Source organism: Pelobates fuscus, chromosome 11 (genome assembly GCF_036172605.1).
Source record: "Pelobates fuscus isolate aPelFus1 chromosome 11, aPelFus1.pri, whole genome shotgun sequence".
Taxonomy (NCBI): Eukaryota; Metazoa; Chordata; class Amphibia; order Anura; family Pelobatidae; genus Pelobates; species Pelobates fuscus.
Window position 1 is genome coordinate 98,367,108 of NC_086327.1, and position 20,848 is coordinate 98,387,955.

Consider the following 20,848-nt stretch of genomic DNA (forward strand, 5'->3'; position numbering starts at 1 on the left):
ACTAATGAACACTGTAATATGTAGACTTTTATTTTATGCATAGCACCTTTTAAGAACCTTTAAAAAACAAACATCAATCTACTGCTGAATTTAAATATAGGTATATTTATTTTTAAGTTAGACATTGAATGTGAAGTCTTTCACAAATTGAAGGATATAAAAAGGAAACTCATGTGCTGGCTGTCTGTCTGACATTAGTAAAGGCATGTTTTTTGGCAAAATGTAAACATTGAGATTTAGCGGCTTTGGTGCATGGAGACTCCCTTGAAAGAAACACTCCAGTGGTACATAAATGCATTTATGTATAACACAGGAGTGTTGTATAAATAATTTAGATTATTATCCTCCAATTTCCCCCCCTAAATAAAGGGTGAACTTACTTGTAATCCAGCAGTGGGATATCTCCACTCTGCAGCTCAGCTCTTCCTCTTGAAGATCATCAGCACTGATGATCTTCTGGCCAAAGAATGCTTCTCATAGAGAAGCATTGGTAGGCAGCCCACATTGCCTACTACTTTGTGCTTAGGTGAAAAGCGATCAGGAAGAACACCCTATAGCTGTGTGATTGAGAGATGGGAAAAGTGCAGTTTTGTCATTTTCTAAGAAAAAGTGCAGATTTTTCTTGAAAGTGTCACTACTTGATATGCTTCCTGTAGAAGCTAGAAGAGACACCTATGCTGTACCTCTGCATACCTGTTCTAGAAAGCGTCAGAAGGGAGATGGTAAGGTACTAACTCTTTTTATAAGGTAGCAAACTCCCCACAATGTATAGCTAATGGTCAGTTAGTACTCCTCTAAATTGCTAGAGGACAGAAGTAAAAAAAAAATTACGTAGTCAAATAAAGGGAATACATCCATTACTGTGCCATCGGTACTAATTATAATACAAATACTGTTCAGACTACAATGAGAATCTAAACTGCACTTTAAATACAGGATAATAATCATACTGACATTCTCATTCGCTCCTCCTCCTTCGTAAGATACATTGACCCACTTACATATGTGGGTCTACATAACCATCTTTACTATCACAGGGTCATTCGTGGTTTGAGTAAATAAAAGGCTAACATATAATAAAAGTGTTACTCTTAAGTAAAAAAAAAACTTTCATTAAACATACCTTGTGCAAAACAAACTCAGAGCTTTGTTCCCATACAGGCCGCTTCGCAAGCCCGCTGGAGCATCCCTGTGGGGGCTGGCAATATGGACTTCTAAGTCTTTCTCCACTTTGAGAGTTCATTAGTATGTCACCCCATTTTCTGTTATTAAATAGGCATCACTTGCTGGCCACGGGTGTGTACAGGCAGTGGACAGTAAGCTTTCCACCCCCTTTATTTTTTTCCTACATCCCATGCCAATTTGACCCCTTGTTATTTAACAGGCCCCATCCCTATGGGTTTAAACATTAAGCAGATATTCCCCTACCTCTGTTATAATAATATGAGGGTCTTATTTTTATTTAACTATTTAATGTGGTAGCTGGCTAGCAAGTGCTTGCCAACTTTCACATAATTAACACATAATTTCACATAATTAACCTTTGTAATTCTGATAATTTTTAAGTATATGCCAGCTGGAATAGTTTGGGAACGGATACCAATCTTCTAGTAGAATTTGGTCCTGCTGAAGTCCGAACTAAATTCAGGCTGATTCAGGGGCCTACATTGCAATATCTAGAAATTGTTGAATAACGTGAACAATGTCTGATTTTTGAAGTTAGAATGGCACCATATACATGCTTTAGTGGATAACCATGTGTGAGTATAAAGTCATATCATCTTACAAGAACTCATCAATGATGTCTTAAGAGACCATATTCACGACTTTGCAACATACATTCTTCCGACCTATGGTCCAATCATAAATCTGTATGAATTGTATTAAAGAAGCTGTTAGACAAAGGTCTGTTCTGCAAGTTAAAGAAATGCTTATTTGACTAACCTCAAGTTCACTTTTTAGACTGTTATCTCAGGTTCGGGATTCCTGAAAAAATTAGGAGCGATTCTACAATGGCTTATTCCCAACAGTCTCAAAGCCATCCAGCATTTCATCAGCTTCTCCAATTACTATAGAAGGTTCATGAAGGTTTTCTTCCAATTTCCCCTGTAACCTCTATGACAAAAAAGGGAGCTAATACATAAAAATGGTCCCCTGAGGCCATAAAAGGAATTGAGAATCTCCAAATACATAATATTGCTACAGAAAGCTTGGAAAACATATTAAACGAGAATCTTCACTTCTATGGAAATTATGTAAATGTAATTATGTAACTTTGAAAATCACCCATTACTTTTGTGAATCTTTTTAATTTTCCTTCAAATGTGTTTTAAAAGTTTAGCAATTAATGTTTAGTCCAGACACAACCATGGATCACACTGTGTTGACAAACAGAAACACTGTTTATGCTTCTCATTCTCTCATTATGCTAACTTACAGGTACAAATGCAGGGTTTATAACATTCATTGACAGTGAGGAGAACATACTCAGTAATAGTGTGAGGACATAACAGTATCTAATTCTAATTCATTTCATTTTAGTTTTCCGACCTCACATTCATCTATTTGTTAAACAGATAAAGAAACAATATAAAACGAAATCTGGGAAGATATTGATATATGTGTTTGACATGGTGTCAGAAGTCCCCATGCATAGTCCCCATGTAAGTCATTAAATACTGTGAACAGTTTGACACTTACTGTTCTGAGCTGCATGGAGCTAACATGGTAGTTTGAGTTCTGCATTGGGTATGTCAATTTTGTACAATTATTAATATTATCATTGGCTTAGAGTGTGCACTGTAGTGGGTTGGGTGCTTAGAGTATGACTTTTATTACAGAGTGTTCCTTTAAAATGCAAAACAAAAATTGTATTCATACACATAACAAGTAAACAAAACTTACATGCATTCAGAAAAAAAGATAACAAAAATCACATGCATAACTAAAGCAAACCCCCTGATAGTTTTAATTTAGAAATTATGATCGCATGAGAACATTTTTTTTGCTTTGTTGAATTCTTTATTTTTGAGACAAGAACTGGTGCGGCAACATAAATGGTAAATTTAAGTTTATACAGGTAAAGATAGATATATCCTGCCCAATTTCAAAGACAATGAACAAATAAATAAAAAAATAAATTTGAGTTTCAGGTGATCTACAGCAATAATACAATGAAAAAGATTGCAACCCCTCAAAATCTCAGACAACCCTGTACTCCTGGGCTAGGGCATTGAGTCGGGAGACATCGATGGAATCAAATTTTAAGAATATCTGACATAATTACACATGTATTTACACACATGCACTCAAATTATAATATTAAAGGGACACTATAGTCTAGAACCACTACAGCTTAATGTAATTGTTGTGGTGTCTATAGCCTGTCCCTGCAGGCTATTTAATGTAAACACTGCTTAGTAACACCTCTAGTAGGTGTCACTCAGACGGCAACTAGAGATGCTTCCTGGGTAAGGAATTGCAGCACCTATGTTCAGTGTCTCCATGCTTTACATGGAGTCGCTGAAAGTTCCCCATAGAAATGCTTTGATTCAACGCATCTCAATGATTGAAGCAGCGCAGCATTTTGTCACGCATGCGCAATAGCCTACGAAAGCATTGGATTGTTTGATATCATCAAGTCTGATGATCTCAGCCACGGAGGTGGTGCCCGCTGCAGCGAGACCGGTGTGGCATAGGAGAAAAGGTAAGTAAAAATCACCTTTTCAAAGTCATGCAAAGGAGCTGGAAACCTAAACAGTGATTTTACCGCTATAGTGTCAGGAATTGGGTTTATTTTGTGGATTCCACTCACTCACGGAGCACATTAAGATGCACGAGGGAATCCTTTTTTTGACACTTATTCACTTATTATTTTTTTCGTTAAATTAATGATTGCTGGCTGTTCTATAGAAGCTGGACTAGTTGGATAATGGCAGTTTAAGGGGACAGAGCATAGCGATCTAACAAGGATAGAACACCCACGAAGGTGTTGGGGGGAGTTGATAGGAGTTCAGTATAGTGGTGATTATTGGGAATTTTCAATCCCTTATCGAACTGTTTATACCACTACCTCTACTCTATCCTATCCATTCTCAGCTTTGTTAGGCAACCTTTACTATCTATAAGGAATAGAACACCCATGAAGGTGTTGGGGGGAGTGGACAGGAGTTTAGAACAGTGGCGATTATTAGGGATTTTTTCCTCTATTTAACTGTGGATACCACTGTCTATATCCCATCCTACCATCCCTCGTTTTTACTATAAGTAACCCCAGACTCTCTACTTACGGACAGTTTGGGCACCTCTTTTTAGACTATGCTATACTGTCCCCACTACCCCATCTATCTAACTTCTATATGTATTTAAGGTATCAAATTGTTTTCCTCTCCTTTCTGTGGATTACTCAATAGTAATTTATCTCTATATCTTAGCATTTATATGCCTTTATTGTCATTCGGATACTGAGATCTTTCCACTTCACAAAAGGGGAGGTTTTCTAAGGGCTCTAAGCATCTCTTGGACATGGTTATATTGTATCCTCTCTACAGTTTTTTCAATAAAGTTACAGTGTATCACTGTTTAGGTCAGGATACATATTTATCCAGTGTTACTATGCTTTCCCTATAAATACCTTTTTTACTTCTTTTTGGTACATACCCAAGGTATATATTTTGTACAACTAGTGTTCTTTTCCAAATACCAGTCTGATTGGGAGTTTCCCCTTATCCATGTTTAAAGGGGAACTATCCAATCTACATATTTCTCTGCAAATCATAGTGTCAGGAATAGGTTTGTGTTCCTGACACTTTAGTGTTCCCTTAAAGCAACACTGTCATGGCCAAATCCTATTGTAATTTAGGGCCCCTACCCGCCGCTCATGGGTGGAGGCCGGGCAGGGGACTATAGGTCTCCCCCATTGTCATTTAGGGCCCCCCTCAAGGGTGGGGGTTGAGGGGGGCAATAGGTCCCCCCTTCAGTTTAATAGCCCCCAATCGTGCGGCACGGGTGGGGGCTCGGAAGGTGAAACACTAGTTTGTTTGTTTTTTACAGTGAGCAGCCACTGTCTGTTTAGTAGACATGCCCCTACTCGCGGCATAGCGAGTAGGGGCAGAATTTACTGATACTTAGTAATCTTTACTTAGTATTAGTAAATTTGTCTGAAAGCCCAATTCAGGTCTTCCAGCCTTTTGGTAGATAGCTCCCTGATACCGTGGGAATAAGGGAGTTATCTACCAAGCGGCTGCAAGATGCAGCCACGGCACGAATCGGATCGGAATTCTCATTCTGTTAGGGCGAAATTCGGTAGTTTCGCCGGCATCTGTCTAAATGACAGGACGTTTGGGAATACTGACAGGAAGCATCATGAGATCACGGAGGAAAGGTAAGAATTGTGGGAAAATTTCTCTGACCACAGGAAACAGAGCACACTCTGCTCCTCCGCTGGACAGAGGACAGATCATGTAAGAGAAGATGAATCGATTGGGGAAAGGTAAGTTGGGCGTGACAGTGCTGCTTTAACTGCAAATTGCAACCATGAGTTGAAGTTAGACAATCAAACACTAGGTGGCGACATGCAGAATTTATCTAGCAGTGGAAATCTCGTTCACTAACACAGACTCAATTGCTCCAATGCAGCTTCCGTCTGGCTGATAAGGGGGCGTGTGGAAAGGTGCTTGTTGCCAGACACTTTCCTACTTGCTGTACAAGTGTAGACAGGGCTAAACCCAGCAAAGAATGGCTGCCAAAAGGGCACTAGTGATCCTGGCCAAAGGGGCAGAAGAGATGGAGACTGTGATCCCCACTGATGTTATGAGAAGGGCAGGAGTGAGTATAATGTGTTACTGCAGATACAGTGGGAGAGGTTGTATCAAGGCTAAAACAGGTGCTATTATGGGGAAACGTTCTAAATCATATGCACCACCTTAGACACCAATAGAATGATGCTCAACATTTATCACCCCCCTCCCATAGCATTTATTTTACTTTTGGTAAATGTGGCAAGTAACAGAAAATCAGTTTACAGTTCCCATTCTGAAAGAAAAATGTAAACTGGGGGAAACACAGCTTTCTTAAAACATTCTCTACCCCCATTAAAAGGACACTAAGCCAGAGGTTTTTTTTTTTTTTTTCTTTAAGTGCATGCTTTCGTACTGTTTTTGGTGAACATCCAGTTATGCCAGTTACCTGTTGTATGCAGATTTGCATAAAGTGTGAATTCAGAGTGAATCTCAAATTTAGAGGGACACTATAGTCACCAAAACAACTTTAGCTTAATGGTGCAGTTTTGGTGTATAGATCATGCCCCTGCAGTCTCGTTGCTCAATTGTCTGCCACTTGGGAGTTAAATCACTTTGTTTATGCAGTCCTAGACACACCTTACTGTGTGTGACTTACACAGCCTTCCTAAACACTTCCTGTAAAGAGTCATCTAATGTTTACACTTCCTCTATTGCACTAGCTGTTTTAATTTAGCATTTCTCATCTCCTGCTCTGTTAATAGCTTGCTAGACCCTGCAGGAGCCTCATGTATGTGATTAAAGTTCAATTTACAGAGCAGGAGATGAATAGCTTTTTAAAGTATGTTAAAATCTGATTGGAAATAACACAATTTTGTTTCCATGCAGGCAGTGTTAATCACAGCCAGGGGAGGTATAAACAGGAACAAAAGTGACTTAAATCCTAAGTGGCAGTGAATTGAAAAGTGATACTTTAGAGGCGTGATCTATACACCAAAACTGCTTCGTTAAGATTATTATTATTATTTTATTATTTATATAGCGCCAACAAATTCCTTAGCGTTGTACAATGGGTGGACTAACAGACACATAATTGAGATCAGACCACTGGACGTACAGGAACAGAGGGGGTTGAGGGCCTTGCTTGATGAGCTTACATGCTAGAGGGAGTGGGGTATAGTGACACAAAGGGTTAAAGTAAGGGAATTAAATAGTTTGTTAGAGAAGGGTTTATTGAGTGCTTGGTAGGTCATTTTTGACAGTTGCAGGAAAGGAGTCATGGGGTGGGGGATGAGAAACCTGCTGACAGTTTAATTGATACACTTTAATGAAGAAGTGAGTTTTCAAAGATTTTTTGAAGGAGTGGAGGCTGTGTGAAAGTCTGATTGAGGAGGGAAGGGAGTTCCACAGAATAGGTGCAGCCCTGGAGAAGTCTTGAAGTCGAGCATCAAAGGTGGGGATCCGGGCAGAGGATAGGCGTAGGTCTTGGGCTGAGCGCAGGGGTCTCGACGGGACATACTTGTGTATGAGGGAGGATAGGTATGTTGGAGCAGCATTATGTAGGCATTTGTAAGCAAGTGCCAGAATTTTGAATTGGGCCCTATATTTAACTGGAAGCCAATGCAGGGACTGACAGAGCGTGGAGGCGTGGGAGGTGCGACCGGACAGGAAAATAAGCCTCGCAGCCGCATTCATTATGGATTGCAGCGGTGCAAGCTGGGAACATGTAAGACCAGTGAGAAGGGGATTGCAGTAGTCGAGGCGAGAGAGAACAGCATGAACCAGTATCTTAGCCGCGTCTGGTGTTAGATATGGGCGGATGCGCGCTATGTTCTTGAGTTGGAAGCGACAGGATTTGACTATCGATTGGACATGGGGAGTAAAAGAGAGGTCAGAATCAAAAAGAACCCCCTAGGCAGCGAGCCTGCGAGGTAGAGGTAATAGTAGCACCGTTGACTTGGATGGAGACAGACACAGGAGTAGCAGCACTTGAAGGAGGAAAAACTAGAAGTTCTGTTTTGGACAGGTTGAGTTTAAGGAAGTGAGCAGCCGTCCAGTTGGAAATAGCAGAGAGGTAGTCAGAAACACGATTCAAGGTGGGCGGAGAGAGATCGGGGAGGACAGGTAGATTTGTGTGTCATCTGCATATAAATGATATTGGAAGCCAGAGGAGCTGATGAGTTTACCAAGGGAGGCAGTATAGATAGAGGACAGAACCTTGGGGGACGCCGACAGAGAGGGGATGGGGAGAAGAGGCAGAACTAGAGAGAGAGCGCTGGGAGAGGTGGGAGGAGCACCAGGAGAGAGCAGTATCCCGTAGACCAAAGTTGTGAAGAAGCTGTTGATGATCAACAGTGTCAAAGGCGGATGAAAGATCAAGGAGGATTAGGATAGAGTATTGGCCGTGAGATTTAGCAGCAATTGTTTGGGTGACTATAGTGTTTAAGTGCCAAATAACTGCAGAGGAATCCTTTTTTAACTCTGCTATACTTCCATTTTGCCTACTTTTGGTCTTGCTTTTACAATTCACTTGGAATTCCTGACTATTCTGTTTCATGAATATCCCTGTTAGTGTTCTAAATGCTTTTGCTACCTCATACCAAACTACTAGAGCAAATGAGAAGAGCAAATCTATTGCTTTCCTGGTATCAAAGTAAGGTTTTTAACTATAGATAAATTAAAACGTGTAAACATGCACGCTGTTTTGTGTACTATTGAGATGAATTACCTGTGTGAATTATGAAAGAATTTACCACAAAACTGGAAAACTTGTTTGTGTGTCTCGGACACCCTCCCCGCATTCACATTACATCTCCCACAATTCTTTGCTGTGCTCTGACTGTTGTAAATTATGGTTGCGTGGCAAGTGACTTGTGTGAGTGCTCTATTTTTATGAAAATTACACAGTGATTATTTATACATGTTGACTTGCAGGACTACATGAAATGTTTTTAACTATTTATTTTTTCTCTCTCTCTTCTAGATCAAAGTAGTTGTTGCGGGTTTAGCAGGGAAGGATCCTGTACAGTGCAGCAGGGATGTGGTCATCTGTCCTGATATGAGCTTAGAAGATGCTCGAGCACAGGTCTGTTGGATATTTGGTGCTAAAGTAAATCATACTGTTAAAGGGTATTTTTAAGTAAAATGACCTCGATTTAAGATGATGATGCATTTAAAAAAGCAAAAAAAAAAAAAAAAATTAAAAAGAGATGTCAAGTTTAAAAATAAGAAATTTAAAAATGTAAAGGTTATCTTGATGCACTGTCTAGTGGGGCAGCCTGCAGACATACCTCTTCCTAAAAAGGAAAAGATGTAGCGGAGCACTAGTATCCCATAGACTGCTCCGCTGGTATTAAATAGTACTGCAGGAACAAGAAGCTAATCCAGGATGAACAGCAGCAATAGCAAATAAAATAATGAAGTAGTATCCCATCACGATTCCCAATAACTGGACGACACACAGTATCAGGAGCAGAACTGAATATTTATTCCACATACTCAGCTTTTAAGCATTTCTCCCATGCAAGGGACACACCCACAGTAATTAGTACAGTAACCAATCATTTACATGTTACCTCCCACACATCTCCTCCCATCAGCATGACACATAATCCCATTATACAGGACACATTTTTCCCCATTTTCTGGATGTACCCCTAATACCAGAGATATATCCCTAATATTATTTGTAGCCCTGATCTGGGTGAGCAACATACTCAAAAATCACCCAGATCGGACCAGGGGTTCGGGAGTTATATGGATGTATTCGTATGACCGACCGCCCAGGAGGTAGTAGCCGAAATCAGTTCCACATATCCCGGCCTTGCGGTTGGTCTCCGTTCGAGGGATAAAGCATACGAAAGTACCAGGTTGCATAGACTGGGGTTGGATTTGTATGACTCCCCTTGTTCATAGGGTTCTTTCTATCGAACGGTGTTCGGTTGTTTCTACATGAAATGATGGAAGACTGGAGGTCTCAGCGGTGTTCGCGTAGTCGAGTGTCCGATTTGGGTTCCAGACACTTGACAACCAAACACCGCTGAGCAATCGTATGATAAGATGGCCGCCGCCACGTGTTCGAATGCCAAATGGCGGCCACCCAGGGAACACATAACTTTCGTCTGATTATCAATTATGTGGTTGAAACATGAATGCGGGAGGTAAAGAGGCACACTTCACTCTGGGGAGGTCTGGTTGTTCGGTAGTTTGTTCGTATGTCGAACGGAGGGTTTTTACCGAACAACCAGATGAATGCTGCATACAATACATGGATACAAAGGAAATAAAGCTAAAATTAACATTGTAACCATAATACCTCGGGACAGCCCAATACATATCCCAAAAGCAGTACCTCCCATTATTTAGTTTGTCGGACTGACCTGTGAACTGATATCAACACTGCTGTGGTTGTTGGCAATTTACACATAGCCCGGTTCACTGTGCCGCTATCAACATGCGCTTAGTAGGAGAGAGAGAGAGAGCTCAGTCCAATTTGTGCCACTTTTACATATAAAACTTGAGCAAAAGGAACACGTGTAACTCGGAGCTTTTACTGTGGGCTGCCTGATTGACAGCTCCGAGGGGCTGACTTAGAGCTGTTTTTTTTTTTTTTATAGAAATCACTGCAGTTGTTAACCACTCGGAGGTAAGAGTATGCTTAGGGTGTTCTATGTCCAACACCCTCTCCATTGCACTATCCATAGATGTGATTTTGCTAAGAGTGACCCTCTTGCATTTTTTTCCAAAAAGACACCTAAAAGTTAAGTCTACTCCTGTGTTTTTTGTTGTTGTTTTTTTTATACAATATACAGAGGAAGTGAAGAAATGGGTAGCTTATACTAATTTAGATTGCCCACATACGTCCTAGTCTGTTTTTTGTGACATACAAGCTAAAGGTTTCTGTACTGTAAATACCTGCTTCGTTATACACATTGGTTTGCACAATAATTCTCTCACATTGAGTTTTGTGAGGTACATGCTCAGCCATTTCCTTTTTTTAAAGGTGCTCTCACAGGAGGAGAAGAATCAGAACAAAGAGATTTGCTCTGTAAAACCAGCTTGAGATCTGACCCACCGAAGGGCAGGCTAAGCGAGCACATCTCTACTTGTTTTTTTTTCGCTCTAATATAAATGTTTTATATATACAGTGCATTAAATATGATGGCAAATCCACCTTGCAGCTTCCCTTTTAAATTCTGCCGTCTGACCTTTATGCTGTCATTGGGCCTGCCAGTCTGCATTTCTAATTTAGGAAGACTCGCTCTGCCACTTGTCAGCTGCTATGTTACTGCTAAGCACTAAGCAATTAATTGTATATATAGTACTTTATAAATGTGCAACCCATTGCAGAGATTTCTCAGTCCCGGTTCTGAAAGGATATGCGTCCCTAGACATTTAAACCATCTGTCAGACAGGCAGACTTAACTATTTATATACAATAGGGAGAATAGGCTACAGTGATGACGCAATGACGGCATGGCAAATTTGGTCAAACAAAGTCAATGCCAATAACCTCTTATTTTCCAATTTAATTGGGTTTTATTTATTTATGTTTGCTGAATCAGTCTACTTGGATACTGCAGATTGATATGATTATTCAGTTCATGAAGGTTTTACAGTCCTTGTTTTCCAAAATGAACTGATCAGAGGCCGAATAGACCAGACAGGGTTATTCACTATATTTAAGGAAACGCACTCCCTTTAAATTAAATTAGTCTGCTCTGTTGCAAATTATCTCCGCTACTTGCACTCTTTTTGCTTGCGAACTGCGCCTAATCCCAGGTCCTGACCCCCAGCAACAGCCATGTCACTTTTTCTGCCCAGTTTCCTGTGTAACTGCCCAACTGCCAAAATTCTAAACCTTCCTTACGTTCTAATCCAAGAATTCGTGGCATTGATTAACACCTTCCTTGACATTTTAGCTACTTATAGAGACTCTGCTCAGTTTATGCTTTCCTGTGATCACCGCCAAAGGTGGTAGGGTTTCTCAACCCAAAAGATATCTGGTCTGGATTCCGAATATACATAGAAAAAAGGGAAATTCGGGGAGCACACCGTGCATTTCTCAATGGTGATGCTGCCATAACCAGTGTTTGTGTTGTTGTTGATGTTGTTGTTATTGGACATACTCATAGGACGCTAAATCAAAGACCTTTTGTACCCACTAATTTAATGCCCTCCATACTTTTTATGATTCCATGTTTTAGCATCCTCTAGGTAAAAATTCTCTAGAAAAAATATTGTTTTGCTTGTTGTGTTCTGATATCTATGCATTGGAAAATAAATCGAAGCAATCTCACACATCTGGTGTGAGAATTGCTGGGAATTCACATGTAAAGCCAAAATAGCCAAACTGAATACAAAAATTGCTATTTTCTAGTTTGGATGCTTAGGCCTAAATGTTAAAATTTGCGTTGAATTCCAAACAGTGCACACTTTAGTCAATAACCTTGTATGCATCAGTTATTTCTATGTATTTAACCTTTCCTCAATTGGTTTGAAATGGTGTGTATTTTAATAGACCAGTTTGGGCACTAAAACATCTTCATCAAAATGATGTTACGGTGCAAGGAGGTCCCTGGTGCTGGCTTACCTTAAGGGTTTAAATCATTCTCTGACAATTTAACCCCAAATTCTGTGTTCCAGTGCCGAATCTCTCTTCCTCTCTCTTCCTTTTCATTTTTTTTCAAAATTAGGAAACCGGAGGCTCTTGCAGAATTGGACAGCAGCGCCGCTGATTGACGCTCTCAGCCCATCAGTGATTTCCATTCATTAAACTGGAAAAATAAAATTTTCAAGCCAGTTTTATAAATGAGCCTGATGGTCTGAGAGCCCTGAACAACCCCACCCCCAGCATACTCACCCAATAACTGTCTAAAGTTGAACCGCTAATATGGAGAATTGCCACTGCATTAGCAGAGGTGCAGCAGAGGGGCTGAGGTGTAGGTCAGTTTCTGCCACCCCTTTCAAGCTAACTTTATGTATAAACAAAATATATATAGTTTATTTATCTATGAGCATTTCATACATACATCAACATTTTAATACAACATGTTCTGTTTTTACTTTGGCTCTGATTTTAATGGGTTTCTTTCTAGGGACCCTATGATGTAGTGGTACTTCCTGGAGGAAATCTTGGTGCTCAGAATTTGTCAGAGGTAATGGAAAGTTATGTGAAAATGGCATAAAAGACCATGGGTGCAAAATAGGTATTCATGCAATATACATCCAGACATACAGTATCTCACAAAAGTGAGTAAATCCCTTACATTTTTGTAAATATTTTATTATATCTTTTCATGTGACAACACTGAAGAATTGACACTCAGCTACAATGTAAAGCAGTAAGTGTACAGCCTGTATAACAGTGTAAATTTGCTGTCCCCTCAAAATAACTCAACACACAGACAGTAATGTCTAAACCATTGGCAACAAAAGTGAGTACACCCCTAACTGGAACTGTCCAAATTGGGCCCAATTAGCAATTTTTACTCCCCGGTGTCATGTGACTCGTTGGTGTTACAAGGTCTCAGGTGTGAATGGGGAGCAGGTGTGTTAAATTTGGTGTTATCACTCTCACACTCTCTCACTGGAAGTTCAACATGGCACCTCATGGCAAAGAACTCTCTGAGGATCTGAAAAAAATAATTGCTGCTCTACATAAAGATGACCTAGGCTATAAGAAGACTGCCAAGACCCTGAAACTGAGCTGCAGCATGGTGGGCAAGACCATACAGCGGTTTCACAGGACAGGTTCCACTCAGAACAGGCCTCGCTATGGTCAACCAAAGAAGTTGAGTGCACGTGCTCAGCGTCATATCCAGAGGTTGCCTTTGGGAAATAGATGTGGGTGCTGCCAGCTTTGCTGCAGAGGTTGAAGGGGGGTGGGGGGGGAGGGTCAGCCTGTCAGTGGAAGAAGACTCCAGTGGTAACCTGTGAAGCTCTCGTGAACTCCATTTTCATGAGGGTTAAGGCAGTGCTGACAAATAATGGTGGCCACATAAAATATTGACACTTTGGACATTTCCACTTAGATTTGTGTCTCATTTTTGTGAGATACTGTATATGGGTTACATTTTACTTTATATAATATCCTGTGCGTTATGAATGGGAAAAATACAGTTTGAAGAAATGCAGAGTATACTTGGTATTAGTAAAGTTGTCTGAAAGACCAAAATTACAAAAAAAATAATGGCTTTTGGTCTCTCAGCCTCTTAGTAGATAGCTCCCTAATGAAAGAGTACAACATTGAAGTGGGCTCCTGTGAGCTGAAATGCCAGGAGCTGAGGAGGACTGACAGTAAGAGCGTGGCAGTGTCTGCAAGGGACAGGTTTGCGTAAATATACCTCCCCTTCCCCTGCACCACTTGGCCACCGCAGCCATCACTTTTGGGTCTTTACAAAGGCACCAGACTTTGACAGTGCCGCTTTAACTGAAATTCAAATACGATTTTATTATTGTTAAATGGTCACCATAAACTCTTAATCTTTTTTTTTTTTTTTTTTTTTGTCTGAGAATCTAGTGACACTTTGAGCTTGTCTAAGGCGACACCATGGAATTAGAAACCAGGGAGCAAATGAGCAACGTCTTTGCAACTTTAGCACTGAGATGTAATTGTTCTGGTGCTAGGATTGTTCCTTTAAGAGCAAATTCTCCATGTGTCTTATTGTGACTAGAACAACTTGGTCCATGTATACATGCTCGGTGAGGCTTACGATCCAGACCTTTATAAGTGATTTTGGGGAAGGAGAAAGTTTTATCTTTCCTTTGCAATCCGACATCTGGTCGACTCTCTCTTTCCTCACCGGCTTGCAGACATTGTCTGCGCTGGAAGCCTGGGTAATCCCTGATCTAAGACTCTGGTTAAGTGCTATCTAAGGAGGAACTTTACTTCCTCCTTTGATGTCCAAGGTTCATCTTTCTTGTGCTTGCGATCACCTTACCAGAGCTGTGCAGGGAATAATAGTAAATAAACCCATTTTCTCTATTTATTTTTTTACCTATTTTAGTCTCCTGCTGTAAAGGATGTATTGAAAGAACAGGACTCCAAGAAGGGCCTTATTGCAGCCATTTGTGCAGGTATGTGGCGTTAATCACAAATCAAGCAGTGGATAGGATAATTATTTTCATTCAAGGGGGGTCAAATAAAATTCTTATATTGTTCCCAGCAGCTGTTTGACGTTCTATAGTTTTTCTCACTCTGGTATTCAGCAAGGAAAAAAAATATCTGATCTATTTTCCCTATATGTGAAGGCTTAGGTAAAAATGATTGTGGTGCCTTTGGGAAACTTTAATATATATGAAGCTTTTGACATGGCCATACTTGCTAAATACCCCTTGTAGAAAGAGTCTCTTTGTAGCTTGCATTATGATGTTTGTGAATATATCCGATAACTCTTTTTAGATCTGGTTCTGGTGTTTAATATTTTGGTATTACAGGCCCCACCGCTCTCCTGGCTCATGGAATTGGATTTGGAAGAAGTGTCACCACACACCCCCTGGCTAAAGACAAAATGATGGCAGGAGGTAATATCAAAACGCATGTTAAACCTGCTGTTTATCTTTTTGAAGAAGTTTCAAGTTGAATTGGTGTCATGCGAAATAGAGTTCATAAGTGGTCCTAAAAGAATATTGTCCATTTTTATATGTACCATCACAGAATTGGGATTTATTTTTATTTTTTTTTACTAGACAGTAAATTGGCAGAGTTAAAGATTCATTTATGTATAGTTTTTCAATAAATGTGTATATTTTGTAAGCCACATCATAACAATCCTAAGGAATGGCTTCTCAAGTTCTTATATTGGTGTTTCCATCTCTCTCTATCTTTCACAAGTTTCACAAAAGAAATGAGTGCATGTCATACATGGAATGTGTTTTTATTTATTTATATATATATATATATATATATATATATATTGTGATCACTGAAGTGCTTTGCTTTTGTTTAGATAACTGAAATAATGTCAAACAATTTTTCAAACCATTGCCATTCGCCCCAGTATCAAAGAATTGCCTATTTGTATTCAAGTGGTGATGTCCTTTTAAATCTTTAACTCCTTGGTTTTATATGTTGATCGGTGCTTCATAAAATAGTCTTCTGCATATAGGAATATCCATACTGTTAAAGCTGGATTAAATAAATGCATTTCTTCTTATCAGATCACTATAAGTACTCAGAAAATAGAGTGGAGAAGGATGAGCATTTTATCACAAGCCGTGGACCTGGTACCAGCTTTGAGTTTGGCCTGGCTATCGTTGAATTCCTCCTTGGACGTGAAGTGGCTGATCAAGTAAAGGCACCTTTAGTACTGAAAGATTAACCAAAGCATTTAATTATGGTTATGTTGCACTTAGCCCTTAGTGATCGTGGTACAATGCATTTCAATACACTTTTTTTCCTTCTTCGGTTTGTTAACTCTGTATCCAGTTTTGTCGAATAGTTTTATTTGGCAATCCATTCTAAAGTTAGGGCAAAATATAATAAATAGCACTTAATGAGTCTGTTATGAACATGCAATTTGTCAAACGTAAAATAAATTGGTCAATTAAACGATCTGTGTGGTTATGTTATGAAACCAAAATGTATAAAATAAAAATCTGCCTCTTTGGTAATTTGGAGCAGACCATAAATAAAAATAAATATTTAAGCTCTTCGTAAGTGTTTCTCAAGTACTTAGAACTGGTCAGAAAAGCTGCATAGTTTTTATTTTTAGGCTCATAAGTTATTGAAGGATATAGCTGATAATATGAATTTGTGGTAACAACAATTGGCACTCGGCATTCAGAGAACTAACAATACTCTCGGTTTACAATATGGTAAGTTGGTTTTATACCTCTGTTGGCTAGTCCTTTAAATGATGGAGTAAATGTTGGTTGTCTATCCTCTTTATATAAGGGTGTAAATGTTGGTTCTTACATACAGGGACACTAATACATTGCCCAATGTCATACTTAGTGTAACAAAAAGGACTAAGTGACCCCACTTTTGGGGGAAATTGTCGAGTCTTCTTTGTAAACTACAGACAAGTCTTGTAAAACTCCAACTTTATTTATTCAATTTAAAGGAACACTGGCACTACCACAAGCCTGTATTCCCAAACCAGTAGTTCCCTAGTCCATAGCTTAAAGGGACACTATGTTCAACAGAACAACTACAGCTTATTGTAGTTGTTCTGGTGAGTGTAATAGCTCCCTTCAGGCATTTTCATGTAAAACACTGCCTTTTCAGAGAAAAGACCAGTGTTTACATTGCCCCTAGGGACACCTCCAAGTGGCCACGGGAGGAACTTCCTGGCTCAGGGCTGCACAGTATGCAGCCCTTCTGTTCAGCGTCTCCACGCTCTGCATGGAGACGCTGAATTTCCTCAGAGATGCATTGATTCAATGCATTCTATGAGGAGGTCCTGATTAGCCAAAATGTCATTTGGCTACGCCCCATGTCCATTTTAGCTATCGGAAAGCATTGGATTGGCTAAAAATCTAGGGGAGTCAAGCCACCTAAATGGTTGGTTAAACACTATAGGTTCAGGAATACATGTTTGTGTTCCTGACCCTATAGTGACTGTTAATTAGAAGACCCCCCCCCTACCCCCCCCCCCCAATCTGCAATAAAGATTTTGAAAAATCTCTATTTTTATTTTTTCTCCAGCGCCAAGAATCTTTCTGCGCTGCTTCCCATGACGTCATTCGGCAGGTGTTGCTCTCTAGGCGATGGTCCAATCAAATGCGCATTATAGAAGAACATCATGTTTATTCATGGTGAATTTAATGCTTTCATATGAACTGCATTTGGTCACGTGACGGTGTTTCCCTTGGTCGTTATAGCGGAAGCACCTCTAGTGGCAGCCAATTTAGATTGGCTAGTATAAGTATAGAGAGACTGGTATTGTTTGAGACACATACTCCATTCAGGCTTTCTTATAACAAATATAGAAGATTGTTGGTGAGCATCTAGGTAAGTTGTATACTGGCACTCCTCACTTACTGACAGAGTTAAATAAGAGAGTGGTTAATGGAACAGAAGTCTTCCTGTAAACCACATTCCTGAGAACAGGAAAGAATACCATCGCTAATTACTGTGTGGGAAGTCTGCTTGTATATTCGAGAGACCAATACGAGGGCTACTGGCTATACTTTGTGGTTTGTCTGCATACCACAGTTCTGAGAACAGGGCTTCATGGAAGTCTGCCTGAATATTTTAGCCCTAAAGACAGAGGAGAGGCTGTTTCCAGTGAAAGAGAGCATTTTCCAGGTGACTAAAGTCTACACCTGTGTACAAGACCTGACCAGAATGTTACTATAAGTGCAGTTGGCTTATGATATGTGGTATTGATTTACTGGCACCTATGCTTTTAGCACAAACCGGCATCCAACAGAGATTGGAATCTTTACTTCTATACCACATATGTGACAAATATAAATTCTGTGTATTAGTCGACTTGAAAACCATCTATGTGTGACATATACATGCTGTTGTAAAACTCCAAGCCCAAAAGATAAAGTACCTCTAAGGGGTAAGTGACTATTCTATGGGATTCTGTTTTTATATAGAATACATATCTCGTGCCAGATTGGTTAATCTTTGGAGAATTGTTTAGCCTCTTCATACAGGAAACGGGTGCTGCACAGAGTAAAAGGTTTGCCTCCAATTCGGAGGAGACCTGCAGTCTAAGAGTTAGGTTGTTGGTTTTTTATTAATTTTGCACAGCGCTTGCATTGCAGAATTAAAACTATTTTTCACATATCAGAGGTTAAACATTATGGGAAACCCAGTGTCCCTGCCCCCCTTAGCTATGCACTTTTACAGAAACTGTTAACATTGCAGTGCTAAGAGGCTGTCTACCAGACCGTCACTAGAGGCGTTTCATGGACTCTGTGAAATGACATTGGACGTCCTCACACTTTGCGTGAGAATGTCCAGCATCTTCGAAATTCCCATAGGAGAACATTGAGTCAATATACACATGATGGATTAGCGCTAGTATACCAAGGGTAGATTACTAGAGGCAGCAAACACTGAAACGTGAAAGTTCCCCAAAGAAAGGAATAATATATTAATGATCAGTATGAGCTGAGCTTCTGCCTTTGCATCATCTCACAGCCAATCACGATCTACTTCTTATCTCTAGATTGTTTCTAATTCTAATACCTTATAAGGGGGAAAGGGGCAGATAATAAAAGGACGATACCTTTAGAGGTGGAGTTTTGTTAGCAAACAAGTTGACACTGATCTGTCTTGGCTGACCTGAGTACATCTAATAAGGATATATTTTTACAGGACGAAGTTGCTTTGCGAAAAGGAGGGCTGTGACTAAGAGGTGGAGTTGCAATGCAGAAAATTGCATTGCTTTCCTATCACAGACTTACTAATGCAGCTCAATGAGTTGTCTTTGCAAGGCAGGTGCCCTGTGCAATTGCTGCCGCTTGAGTTTAGCTCCATTGAGCTAAACAAACCAGGAAGTAACAGGATCTGCTGTCTGCTTGAAAGCCAAGGGGGTGTACCCAGGTTATCTATAAAAGTGTCCATTCTATAGAGGACACACCATTAAGGGTCTGGAGTGTCCCTTTGATAAACGCTTGATTTGCACAGTTACATTATTCGTATCCCACGTCCCTGGTCCTGAATGTAGGTATTGGTGGTCTCTTGCAGGACAAATGTCTTCTTTTTGGGGATTTTTCGATTGGGTTCCTGACTTTAGAATCAACCTAAACCAGTGTGTTCTTTTTATAACATTTTAAGTACCCCACATGTTTAGCAAAGGCAAGCAGCACAGGCTGTTCAGCTTACGTGAATTAGACACTAATTAGTGCTAAAGTATTTTTCAGTAAGTTATACTAGAACCTTTTGTAGAATGAAAAATACAGCAGATTCATGTAAATGTGTTTGAGGCTATGTACTTTGTTTTTTCCCAACACTAAACGTTTTGTTGAACTGTAGAGGGCGATATCGCTCCATGAAAAAAAATACATTTATGGGTAGTCTTAAGGTAAGGGAAAAAGTTAAATAGTTAAAGTAAATAAAGTCTCTCGTGTAAACATGACAAAAAAAAACAAACATTGTAAATATATTGACGATATAGGCACAGAAAAGAAATGCATGGATTTCATGAATACATTTTCGTAAATATATTTTCAGACATTCTGCTCCTGCCTTTTGTGCAAGTGATATATTTATGTGCCAACATATTTGGTAGTGCTGTAAATGTCTAGTAAAGGGTGTAATGACAAAACTTTGATTGACAGACAGAAATTGCATCTCTCTCCTTACTTTCTGTATTGTGTTAATACTAGGGCCGGACTGGGGATACAAAGCAGCCCTGGAAAAGAAATTTATGCCAGCCCCATAACTCATTGTGCCATATATTGTAGCATGTAATATGTAAGGCTATGTCTTGCCACCCCAGATGATTGAGTAATATATATATATATATATATATATATATATACACTGCTTTTTCTGATATAAAATATTGGTCTTTTCAGAGTAAAAGTATACAGTAAGCATACTCACATGCAGACACAGACAATCTCACTGACACACACACATAAGATCATTGATACACAGCCTCATAGACAAACAATCTCACTGATATACATACGCTCATTGACATAAAAAGACAAGTTCACTCACTAGCAGGCACACACACACACACACACACACACACACATGCAAGCAAGCTCACTCACTAGAAGGCGCACACACACACAGCTTAATGTGGTGGTTCTGGTGTCTATAGACAGTTCTATGTTTCATAGAAAAGGCAGCGTTTACATTGCTTCCTAGTGACACCTCTAGTGACAGACATTCAGACGGTCACTAGAGGTGCTTCCTGTGACAGTGCTGCACAGTGCACAGCACCTACATTCAGGGCCTCCACGCTCTGAAGGCGCTGAACGTTCCCCATAGAGATACATTGATTCAATGCATCTCTATGAGGAGATGCTGATTCGTGTAACATTTTGCAGCCAATCCTATGGCAAAGCATTGGATTGGCTGAGATCATAAAGCTTGATGATCTCAGCCATAGAGGCAGGGCCAGTCGAGGGGAGACCAGCACGGCGTAAAAAAAATAAAATAAAAAGGTGAGTAAAAACACAATTTTTAAAAC

At 39.9% G+C, this 20,848-nt stretch overlaps 1 protein-coding gene across 1 annotated transcript; it reads left to right on the plus strand.

Moving 5' to 3' along the window:
• The first annotated feature begins 5,641 nt into the window (after positions 1–5,641).
• Positions 5,642–16,290, plus strand: PARK7 (Parkinsonism associated deglycase). The gene is made up of 6 exons (XM_063436958.1): positions 5,642–5,826; positions 8,722–8,823; positions 12,836–12,895; positions 14,747–14,816; positions 15,177–15,263; positions 15,900–16,290. Exons 1-6 carry the CDS (start codon positions 5,737–5,739, stop codon positions 16,058–16,060), a joined length of 570 nt encoding a protein of 189 aa, XP_063293028.1. The 5' UTR covers positions 5,642–5,736; the 3' UTR covers positions 16,061–16,290.
• The last annotated feature ends 4,558 nt before the right edge of the window (positions 16,291–20,848 follow it).